We start from the raw sequence: 12,872 nt of genomic DNA, 5'->3' as shown, positions 1-12,872 counted from the left end.
GCAATTGTACATCAACATATTAGATAACCTAGATTAAATAAGTTCCTAGAAACACACAAACTACCAAAACTTATTTGAAAAAGAGAATCTGAAGAGACCTACAAGAGATTTAATCAATAATCAAAAATGTCCCAACAAAGAAAAAAAAAATCCAAGACAAGACTGTTTCACAGTTGAACTCTACCAAACATATGAAGGAGGTTTAATGCCAATCCTTCTCAAACTCTTCCGATAAATAGAAGGAACACAAATTCATTCCACGAGGCCAGAATTATTCAGACACCAAAGCCAGATCAAGACACCACACACACACACCCCCACACCCCCACACCTCCAGATGCAAAAATCTTCAAGAAAATACTAGCAAGTTGAATGTAGCAGCATATTAAAATGATTACATGCTATGATCAAGTGGGATTTATACCAGTGTGGGTCACCATATGAAAGTCAATTAGTGTAATATATCATATTACCAGAATTAGGAGGAAAACCCATGTGATCATCCCTATTAACACAGAAAAGTATTTGACAAAATTCAATACCCTTTCATGATAAAAATACTCAGTCAACAAGGAATAGAGAACTTCCTCGACATGATAAAAGGCATAATAAAAAACCCACAGCCAATGTCATACTCAACTAGTGAAAGACTGAAAGCTTTCCGGCTACGATCAAGAACAAGACAAGGACTCCATCTCACAACTGCTATTCAACACAGTATTACAAATTCCAGTCAGAGCAATTAGGCACATATATGAAACAAAAGGCATTCTCATTGGAAACATAGTTAATGCAATCATTACCAAGACCCCAATGGAAAAACCCACTTTAAAATTCATACAGAAATCTCAAGTGATCCCAAACAGCCAAAACAATCTCGGAAAAGCAGAAAGCTGAAAGATTCACACTTTCTGATTTCAAAGGCTACTACAAATTTATTGCAATCAAAACAGTGTAGTACTTGCATAAAGACAGCTCAATGGTATATCAGAGACAGCCCAGAAATAAAGCCTCACATATGTGGTTAAATGACTTGAGAAGGGTGTAAGACCACTTAATGAAAAAGGAGTTTTTTCAACAAATGATAGTAGGAAAACTGGATATCCACATGCAAAAGAATGTAGGCTCTACCTAACACCATATACAAAAATTCACTCAAAACAATGGAAAGCAATGACTCCAACATTTATTTGTACACCAGTGATCAGAAAAGCATTATTCACAACAGCTAAAAGGTACAAGCATTCCAAGTGTCTGTCAATATGTGAACAGATTTTTGAAAAATGTGGTATATATGCAGTGAAATATTATCCAGCCTTAAAATGGAACAAATTTCTGATACGTGCTATAACATGGATAAACCCTGAAGACAAGCTAAGTGAAATACATCAACCTCAAAAAGATAAATATTGTATGATTACACTTATTTGAGGTAACCAGAACAAACTCATAGAGACAGAAAGTAGAATAGTAGCTACTGGGGTCTGGGGTTAAAGGAGAACAGAGAGTTATTGTTTAATGTGTGAACAAATTTAGTTTGGGATGATAAGAATGTTCTGGAGACGGATGGTAGTAATGGCTGCACAACAATGTGAAGGTGCTTAATGCCACTGAGCTATACAGTTAAAAATGGTTAAAATGGTAAATTTTATGTTATATATACTTTACCAAAACAAAAAGATAAGTTTTCTTAAAGTTTGTTTTTAAAACATGACCCCAACATAATACTGGGAAAGTCTAAACTCTAATGACCCTGAAGCTTGCTAGACCCTCAATTCTTTATCCATGAAGGCTACATTGATAATTTCTCCCATGAGAATGCACAACTCTGAAAGAGAGGACACTAGACTTAATTAATCCACAGAAACTGGAATAGCATATATGCGCTTACAAACAATGCATTTTGTTTGTTTTTAAATAAATGGAAAACTTACCACATGAGCTGACAGTTACTCCTGTTATCATCTTGTGTCTTTTCCCACCAGCTATAGGTGGATTAGGTAATGGCAATATCTTATCTCAAATGAGATCATGAATGGCAAAGTGTTTTGCAAATTACATTATTATATTTAACATAGTATTATTAATAATGTATCTGTTACATGTAACAAATGTTACCATTTTATTTTCCCCAAAATTTAACTGCCAAGAATGTTGATTCACGACATTCTACTTTGTATAATTCTGAATGCTATTACTTAAATGGCACATGGTATTCCAGAAGATCTAAGGCTTTGGAGTCAGACAGATTTGAATCCTGACACTGTCATTTACTAGCAATGTGACCTATAGCAGGTTATTTAGGTCTTTTCATTCCTTCTTTAATTCCTTTCTTTAATCTCATGCCTGTCATTTCTTCAATTCTATTTCAAGTGAGTAAAAAAGTAATTTTACAATCTTAATACTCTGTGCCTCTAAATTAAGAGTGAATAAGATCAGGAAGCTCATGGAAATTCTGCCAAAAATCAAGCTATTTTGTACACTGCTCCCACACCACCAAGGAACAGATGGTGAAGATTAACTGCCATTGTAGCTTATAGACATGTAAGTGGTAAAATACCAAAAGAATACTATTTGGAAAAGGTAAGCAATTCTGCCAAAGAAAATTGGAGAGTCAAAAAAATTTTTAAAGAATTATAACTGTTATATAATTTTTAAAAGCTTAGCAGGTCAGAGAGGTCAGTTCACAATAAAAGTATTCTTGGTATTTTAGGGGTGGGAAGTGAAGAAAGGGTAGGAAGAGGAAAGGGGAAGAAGAGAACAATAAGTTCTACAGACTTCAATTTTTTTCTTCTTTTTTTTTAACAATAACCACAAAATAGGAGCTATTAGGATTAGGAAAAGATATAAAAATGTTTATAGACATGTTAAATCTAAGTACAGTACAGCAAGATCATAGATAATATAGATTTTAAAAAGATAAATATCAATAATACTAATAAAATTACCTCCTTATAGAAATTCTTTTTTTTAAGATTTTATTTATTTATTTGACAAAAAGAGACACAGCAGGAGAGGGAACACAAGCAGGGGGAGTGGGGGAGGGAGAAGCAGGCTTCTCGCTGAGCAGGGAGCCAGATGTGGGGCTCAATCCCAGGACCCTGGGATCATGACCTGAGCTGAAGGCAGCCACTTAACAACTGAGCCACCCAGGCGCCCCATAGAAATTCTTTTTTTTTTTTTTTTTAAGATTTTATCCATTTATTTATTTATTTGTCAGACAGAGAGAAAGCACAAGCAGGGAGAGTGGCAGGCAGAGCAGGCAGAGGGAGAAGCAGGCCCCCTGCTGAGCAAGGAGCCCGATGCAGAACTTAATCCCAGGACCCTGGTATCATGACCTGAATTGAAGGCAAATGCTTAGCCGACCGAGCCACCCAGGCATCCCTAGAAATCCTTTAAAAGTTTGATTTAAAATAATAAAGTAATTCACTTTACCCGTTTTTAAATTAATAAAAAGTTACATCGAAGAGGTATAACAATATCATAAAATGCCATTGATTTGGACTCCCCAATTCCACTGGACTATGAGCTCCGCAAGGTAAAGAACTTTTGTTGGTTTGATCACTGATGTTTTCCTAGTGCCTGAAATAGAACAGTGCTCAGCATATATAGCAGGTGTTCAGTATTCACTTCCCACACCTAAAATACCAACAACTAGGTTACCTCCTCTCCTAATTATTATTAGTTTTTCAATACACAAAAGGAAAAACATCTTCCCTATTTTTTAGAGTACTTTACTCTGTGGTTATTCTATAGTTATTTATACATTGCTTCACTTTGAGAAAGAATTTAAACCAATACAAAAGATACTTTGTATTTTCTTTAGTAGCCTTTCAAATTTTCTTCAGATTATATTCATATTTGTATGTTTTCAGCTTTCTTCAACTTCTAAGAGCACAGCTTGAAAAAAAAAACCCACAAAGTTTTTCAGTGCAACCATTCATCATCTCACTCTACTCATCTCTGTCTTTGCAACGGTTTCTCATGGAGTGGGAAGACAACAATCATGTCACATTTACTTATAGGGAAGTTCTCTATTTCCCAGTGTATAACTGCTAATAAATTCTCTCCAGGTCAAGCCGCTCCTATAGCTTTTCCCAGATAGCAGGTCATTCAATGTCATTCTTTGTAGTAGTATAATTTCTTAATTTCCCCAAGAATTTACTTCCCCTTCTCCCTTCTCAGTCAATTGTATAGCTGTACACAGTACATGTGCTGTACCTGAAGGCAGTATACCTGTTTTTTTAAAAATATTTGATAACTAAGATACTTCCCTAATATTGGAAAAACTACGATCTGTTTCTTTAAAATTAACAAGATTCTTTCCCTGAACTTTCCTGCACAGTCTCAACTAGATAGGCAGTCCTTAAGATAAATACTACCTACTTAATTTGTAACTGTTTCTAAAACCACACGGCTGAATTCATTTCCATTATTAAGGTTTACTGCTGTTGCTACAGCAGGAAGTTAGGAACTGGTATACACTATCTTTTCTGTGAAAACAGAAAAAAAAAAAAATCCTGAGACTGCAACAGGAGAAAGATGAATTCTTGGCCTTCCAAATCCACAAAGATGTTGGGCACATTCGGTACCATTGTAATTTTGGTTCAGCTATGTTGAACAAGGTTTTCTGTGAATCATCTCATGATTTTAACTGTTTTTTGAAATAGGGAAATGTTCTAAACTGACTAAAAATAACTTCTTGCATACTACATATTTTCATGTCTGAATTGCAAACTGCAAGTCTGATGGAATCAAGTATACCGTAATTTCCTGTATTTTCATAATTAAATTCTGGTATTTATCAATAATAGAACCTTATATTTTATATTTTGTTTAGTAAAAACAAGATAATAACTTGTCTCTTCACAGGAAATATATTTTAATTACCCTTTTTTTTAAAAAAAATATTTTTTATTTATTTGACAGAGAGAGAGAGCACAAGCAGGGGAAGTGGCAGGCAGAGGAGAAGCAGGCTTCCCGCTGAGCAGGGAGCCCGATGCGGGGTTCGATCCCAGGACCCTGGGATCATGATCTGAGCTGAAGGCAGCCGCTTAACTGAGCCACCCAGGCGCCCCTTAATTATCCTTTATTTATTGACTTTCTTCACATTGAGATATCAAAATATAAGACAAAAGGCAATTCAACAAAGATCAAATATCAAATTATGACTGCTGAGCCCAATTCCATCTCACGTATATGGTAGTTCATCTTGGTCTCCCAAATGAGATATCAGAGAAGTAGCAGTACAGCTTTCCCAATATTATGAAATATTCTCTCTTTAATTAGAGTAGGATAATATCCATAACCACATCTGTGTACTTTAGATTTTCATCAAATATACACATATATTAGCAAGGCAGTTTCAAAAGACTGTATTTACTACAACTACTTTCAAATATCCACTGTAATGTTCAAGAAAAAATAACTTACTGTCTCTGAGTGTTTCCCAAGCCCATTGATCATTTTTGAAGAAGAGATGTCGTTTGATTTCTTCTACACCATTTCGCCCTAATCTCACCTCTCTGAATAGAGGAAAAGAAAAAAGTTATTAATCACTTAAGATATTATTATTATAACCTGTCCAGATATATTTGTGGGCATAATGCTAAGTCTGTGCATAATGATAAAAATAGTTCTATGTCACCTTGAAATTATGTTGGTTTTCAGTATAATTTTCCACTTAAAAAATAAGTTGAAGATAGAATATTGAAGACTTTTTAGAAAAATATATATGAAAAACAGACTTGTTGATACTCCATGACTTTTCTATCGACAATGAAAATCCTAATAAATCACTCCCTTTGTTTCATTAGCGTAATGAATAAAACACAATGAATTTTCTTGACAGCTCTTAAACACTGTGGTAGCGGGGCGCCTGGGTGGCTCAGTCGTTAAGCGTCTGCCTTCAGCTCAGGTCATGATCCCGGGGTCCTGGGATCGAGCCCCGCATCGGGCTCCCTGCTCGGCGGGGAGCCTGCTTCTCCCTCTGCCACTCCCCCTGCTTGTGTTCCCTCTCTCACTGTGTCTCTTTCTTCAAATAAATAAATAAAATCTTTAAAAAAAAAAAAAACAAAACAAACAAAAAAAACCACTGTGGTAGCTATACATTTTTTGCAATCAACAACTTTATTTCACACCAAATGCTAACAAAAACTCAGAAAGACATCCTAAATTTAAAATCTCTACTTTATACACTATTATAAATATTTTTGACCTATCAGAAACCAGTGACAACTAACTCTTGACATTACTACAAAACTGAGAGTTTTAATGGGATTCCTGGCCTCTTAGACGAGCATAGAGATAAAATGTTTAAAAATGTGCCTTTAGTGGATTTGGAAAGGGGAACTTAGCAACTTCTGTTTTCTACTTTAGTGCTTATAAACAACAAGAACACCCTGAATTCCAAATTTTTTCATGAGTTAAAAGATAAATTGCTTTTGATACAATGTGACACCTTCTTGAAGAAGCTTTCATTGATTCTCCCAGACTGGATCAGGGAACTCTCCATGGTTCTATGGCAGACAGACAGTAGTTAACTCAGAGTACTTACCTCTCTGTACAATAAACATCTCATTCACTTGTCTGTTTCCCTCAAAGGACTAGGTGGTTAGTGGAGAACAGTGGCTGTGTATCTTTTTCATTTCTATATCCCTAGCACCTAACACACAGCATAGTACTTATATTTATAAAGTATATATTAAAATGTAAAAATATGAAAGACTACATTTCAGGCTCTAAAGGATATATGAAGGACGGTAAATTTATATTAATTAAAGTGAATCTGAAATGAAACATATCTAAAGGTACTAGGCCTCCCTAATATTTAAATTAACAATATACAACATAAATATTAAACATAATCTTAGTAAGTCATGTGGTTCATGTTTAAATTAAAAAAAAATAAATTTAAAAAGTAAACCATAAGGGTACACATAATATACCATTTTTGTTTCTAAAACATATACGTGCATATACATTTATAAAAATGCTTACTGAATCTGAAAGACATCATACCAATGACCATTTCCAAAGGGAAGGAGGTAGGATAAGGCTCTGCACTATTTACTTAATTTCAACAAAATATAATCATATATAATTAAATCTTTTTTCCAGCTCTAGTGAGGTATAACTGACAAAATCTTGAGATATATAAAGCCTAAAAAGTGATGTTTTGACATATGTACACATCGTGAAAGGATTCTCCCATTGGGAATTAACACATCTATCACCTCACCTATATACCTTTTTTTTTTGGTAAGAACATTTAAATTCTACTCTTAGCAAATTTCAATTATACAATACTGAATTATCTTAAATGGCATCAATTAGAAGATGCATTATTTTTCCATCACTAGGAAAAAAATGTTCCCAATTAAATTAATACGTGACATTGTAAGATGCACTCTAATTTCAGAGATGTTACATGTTTAAAAAAAAAACAAAAAACCTTCAGACTCAAGAAAATATAATTTTTATACTTAACCAAGTTAAAAATTCAACAATGAAATTTAAAAAATCATCTGGTCTAGCCATCAGAAAAGAATTTACCCCAATTTCTTAGGTAAGGCAAGTGGTTTGAGATCCAGAAAGTCATCCAGAATACCACAAAATATTATATTTCATTATCATTAATGATTTGGGGAATAGTAATATTTTTATCCCAACAGTTCAAATATAGGAGCTGAGATACAGACCTCAAATACTAAGCAGCAAAATGGGAATTTCCTTAGAATAAATTAAAGTTCAATGTTAAGATTATTTACCTGTCAGTAAGGAAGGCACAAATAAGATTTTTTGCTTCTTTTGATATATCATTATCATCAGGGAAAGTAAGTGAATTTTTATGGTTCATAATCTTACTGTAAGTTCCAACCAGAGAATCTGCATAAAAGGGTGTATCACCTGAAAAATTGATAGAAAAAACAAAAGCAAGTAAGATACATTAAAAAAATCAGTTTCAAAGGAAAAGAGTCAATGTTACATGTTTAAAGATTACTACATATGCATTAAAGACATACACTTGATATATAAAAAAAATAACACATCACAAAGTTGCTTAGGCTTCTAAATAACTTTTAAAAACACACAAATTAGGTTTGGATCAGTTTGTTTTCTACACACAAAATTAACTTTGCTTAATGCAATAAATACCTTATTGGAAGAAGCCAAATGGCTAAGTTTTAGGATGAACAACTATGTTAGAGGTATACAAAATTCTCCTTTACTCACCTACAAGCATTTCATATAAAAAGACCCCAACTGACCACCAGTCACATTCACGTCCATAATAGCCATCACCACCTTGAGATTTTAATACTTCAGGGGAAATGTAATCAGGTGTTCCAACTGCTGTATCACATCGTACCATACCTTCCTAAAAAAAGAGTGGCAGGTCAACTTTTTAATTAGAATACAAATATAAATTCTGAATGATTTAAAAGGACTTTCCAACAAAACCTGTAGACCTCTCAGTCTTTGGGCTATAAAATATATCAAAACCTAATGCAAACTTGACAAAAATGAACACATAGTCTAATCACATATACATATTATATACACAATACATCTGAAATATGTGTGTGTGCTTGTGTGTGTGGATACGTCAGTGACTTTTACTTTGTAATATTACTCATTAGAAAGACACACTGCCAACCAGTTGTGTCAGTATAATGGCCTCATCATAACTGCAGAGAACAAGTATTTAAGCCAATTCAAACAGATTGAGGGACTGACAGGATGAATCATTTGATAACATTAATATATAAATGCTGATTTAATTTTTTTTAACTAAAATAGCCATTCAATCTAACCATGCTTGAAACTGTAAAGAAAACATACAAGAATTAACTGTACAAATATAAAATGGGGAAGTATGTGTAATGGAAAAGGGTGTAATAGTACTGAGCATACTGAACATATATTTAATATGCATTTTAACTCTCAAAAAAAAAAAATCCCTAAATCTAAATGCAAAAGCTATACATACCTATTACTAACTGTAGCTGGTATTAATGCAATAGAATTATAATTAAATGTTCACGTAAACGTTTTCATATAATGTTTCCTTCTAAGCAATAATTTTCCTTTTAAAATAATACAACTTTTTGGCTATTGTTCTGTGATAAGTTTCCAAGAATATAAACTGTTTCAACTGAAACAAATTAGCATACTTGCCACTTCAGCTATAAATATGTTATTTATTTTGTAAATAATGAGGACAGATAGTATCTTTAAAGATTGACTCCCAAAATAAGCAGTAAGATCTTCTACATGTTAACAGAAGGCTAAATAAAACACTAAAAAATACACACATCACTGAAATCCAGTTTTTATGAAAGTCTAATTTTAACACTGGTCTTAGTATTTAGTGACTAGTTCAATTCCTAGTTACTAATAGTACTGTATATTACATTGTTGTTATAAAGGATTTACTAAGTGCGGCAATCAACACTTACCTTAGGTAGAGAGAAAAATATAAATCACTTACAAGTTACTAATCAACATTGAAATCATGGCACCTATTTCAACAAATAAGACAGGTCATATCAATTCTGTTACAAGTCTAGCTATGGTTAGTATATTCTTAAAGCATTTTCTAAAAAGCAGCTATCTTGAATTAGCAAAATTATTTAACCTTATTCATCTTCATACAAGTACCAAAATCTGCTAACTTCAAATGTCCAGATTTATCCAGCAGCATGTTATCAGGTTTCACATCTCTGAGGGAGAAAAAAAAGAGTATTTCTAAAACCAGACACTGAGAAAAATTCTATAAGGCAGTTATTTTAGGCCCTATATCCTAACTCATTGTAGATAAGGCCATTTTTGATCCATATGTGCTCTCTCTATCCACATCTATAAACTGAACTTTAGCAGGGAAACTCCTTTATATGTTAATGCCTCAGAGAAAGACATTTAATATTCCCTTCTCTTTTAAAAAGAGTTTGATTCTTCCAAGGGGGAAAGCAAACCATCTGAGAAAGAATAACCATAAAAAACATAATACACATAAAACATAACTGAAACACACTTTTCAACTTAAGTACATAAATAACCCCAGGACAGGGTCTAAATCACTTTCATTTTTGTAACCCTGGCACTTAATTAGCACAGCAACTGCACTGGATTCAAGTAATGTTCGTAAAACAAATGAAATTGTTCTTCTAACAAATAAATATGATCTATTCGTTAATTAAAAGCAAGCTGATTTGTATATAAAAAAATTAAGTGTTTAACTCTAGGACATACCTCAGAAAACAGCTTATAATTTTTATTGTTCAGAACACCAAATAAAAGTATATAACCAGATTAAGGGACCATTTACATCAACATTAAACTGACATAATAAAACTATGAATTTCGAAGTCTTAAATTCTGAAATACCACTTATCTCACATGAAGGAGAATAGGTGGATTTTGAGTAGGAAATGCCAATCAAATAAAGTTTAAGTACTTTTCAGCTTCCCCCTTCAACAAATGAAAAAATTTAAAGCATTTTTTCTTTACCTGTGAATGAAACCCATGGAATGGATTGCATCCAATGCAAGAACTACTTCTGCGGTATAGAATCGTGCCCATTTTTCAGGCACATCATAGTTGCTCATTAAGTTTACAAGATCTCCACCAGGCATGTACTCCATCACCATGTAGAGATAACGATCATCTTGGAATGCATAAAAAAGCTACACAAATACAAAAAAAAATACAAAAAAAAATCAGTAAGATTAAGCAAAACGGTTTCTTTTAAAAAAATGACAAAAATACTAATGTAAGATTTAATTAAAATAATCAAATTGTAGTTACTATAGCACTGTTAAAAAAAAGAAAACACACAAACATAAATATCACAAAGGCCCCTGAATATAAGGAACTGTGGTTATTTCTGAGTTAGATGGAAACTTTCTTTTCTATACATTGCTACACTAATTCAATTTAATTGCTACACTAACCCAATTTTTTACAGTGAGAATTTTTAAAAATTACAGTAGTTCCAATAAAGAATATACAAGTCTCCTAAGCAAAGAAATATTATGACTCTGATATAATGTGTGCTCTTGTGAGGTCTACTGTTAAATTTATATCAATACCACAAATCTCAAGAAGTTTGAAAAACTGAACTACAGGCTCAGCTGTCCATTAGCCATGTGATTGGGCAATTTATTTAATCTCCCTAAGTCCCTGTCACTATAATCCCTTCCAGAAAAATGTAAGGGACTATACCTTGTTTCACTTTTATACCTGCTGCTAGGTCACAGTCTGGACCTAGTAGTGGCAGTTTGCAAATGCTTAAAAATGTCTAATCAATAGAAGCATAAATTAATCTATAATTGGAGATATACCAATAGGGATTAACTGCCTTTCAGAGTTGTTGAAAGGATTAGTGAATGTAGAAAGCACCTGGCACCACAGATGCCCTGAAAGTAATAGCAGTCAATGGGAGGAGGAGCAGTAACAACTAACAGGAAGAGAGGGCAACAGCTAGAGTCAAGCAGGAAGAGTGAAATCCATTGACAGAAAACTGGAAAGAATAGCAAGCATAAATATATTTATTATGTGACCTGGGTTAAAGTTTAAAAAAAAAAAAAAGGCAAGCAAATTTACAAAAGAACATTTTAAGTAACATGAGAAGATCAGAATCAAACTAAAATAAAGTCCTAGAAAAAATGGTACCTTATTTACACAGTCATTTGTCTTAAAATCTTTTTGTTTCATTTTTTCAACAGTGTTTAATGATTTTAGTTACAGATTTAGTTATTTTAAAAAGATATTTTAGGGACAGATAAGAAACTAAGTGGCATCTCATGGCTAGCCCAGATTAAAGTATACAATTTATCATTTGGGCACCACAATTAAAGAAACAATGTTGATTTGGTGGCAGTTTACCATATTTATAGACAATGTATCAAGAAAAGCAAAGCTTCAAGTACTAAGCTGTAAATTTAAAAATTATGTCTTATGTCTTTTAACTATCTACAGAACACTGAAGATTTTCTGTATCACTGGTTCTCAACCAGAGGAAATAACTGTCCCCTGACCACCTACCCCCCTCCCACTACCACCAAGTAAACATTCAACAGTGTCTAAGCACAATTTTGGTTGTTACAAATGGTATGCAGGCTGTGGAGAGCTGCTAGTGGCATCAACTGGGTAGAAGCCAGGGACGCTGCTGAAAATCTGATAATACACAGGACAACCCCCAAAACAAAGGACTACCTGGCCCAAAATGTCAATAATACCAAGCCCGCAAATCCCTGCTCCACACAGCTGATAAAAACAGAGCAGACATTTCAAGTATAAAAAGTCATCCGTAACACTCAAACATTTTCCATATCCTTTTTATTCCAATTACTAGTGTGCTTATTTAGGACACTCTTCATTATATATTGTAAATTAATAAGTCATAAAATTCATGTTAAGAATTGAGAAATGGTCTAGTCAACCCAGTAGTTTTTTTTTTTTTTAAACCAGAAGATTTACTTCCCCCATATGCATTCTTACATAACCCCAATATGTAAGACACAAAAAATACGGAGCTACTCTAGTTGAGGCAGAAATAGAAAACCCAGAATTATAACCTCCTCAAATTCCTGCTTGTCCCCATGACTTCACTTGAGGTATTCTCCACAGGTGAAAATAACCAATCTAAGCCAACTTCCCCATTTTTCAGCAAGGAAACTGAGGCCCAGAGATGTAAATAACTTGGCCACAGCTTCACCAATAGGTTTTTGACAGTTAAGACTAGAACTTACAACTACTGACTTCTAGTGTATTTTTCTTCCCACTGAAAAACCTAAAGCCAACACAGTATTATTTGAAGGCCTACCTTAACTCACCTCTTCCTTAATTTTCCCATTCCTTCCTCTCCA

At 33.5% G+C, this 12,872-nt stretch overlaps 1 protein-coding gene across 1 annotated transcript in view; it reads right to left on the bottom strand.

Annotated features, from left to right (window-relative positions):
• Window positions 1-12,872, bottom strand: part of ROCK1 (Rho associated coiled-coil containing protein kinase 1) — a 153,119-nt gene that overhangs the window by 83,276 nt on the left and 56,971 nt on the right. Inside the window, exons 5-9 of the mRNA XM_044921234.1 lie at window positions 10,513-10,688; window positions 9,641-9,725; window positions 8,236-8,380; window positions 7,770-7,908; window positions 5,434-5,525 (exon numbers count right to left, since the gene is read on the bottom strand). Of these exons, the coding sequence (XP_044777169.1) occupies window positions 5,434-5,525; window positions 7,770-7,908; window positions 8,236-8,380; window positions 9,641-9,725; window positions 10,513-10,688 (637 nt within the window). The remainder of the gene's footprint in view (window positions 1-5,433; window positions 5,526-7,769; window positions 7,909-8,235; window positions 8,381-9,640; window positions 9,726-10,512; window positions 10,689-12,872) is intronic.

Source organism: Neomonachus schauinslandi, chromosome 14 (genome assembly GCF_002201575.2).
Source record: "Neomonachus schauinslandi chromosome 14, ASM220157v2, whole genome shotgun sequence".
Lineage (NCBI taxonomy): Eukaryota > Metazoa > Chordata > Mammalia > Carnivora > Phocidae > Neomonachus > Neomonachus schauinslandi.
Note: the sequence above shows the minus strand (reverse complement) of the source record. Positions and strands in the feature narration are given on the sequence as shown.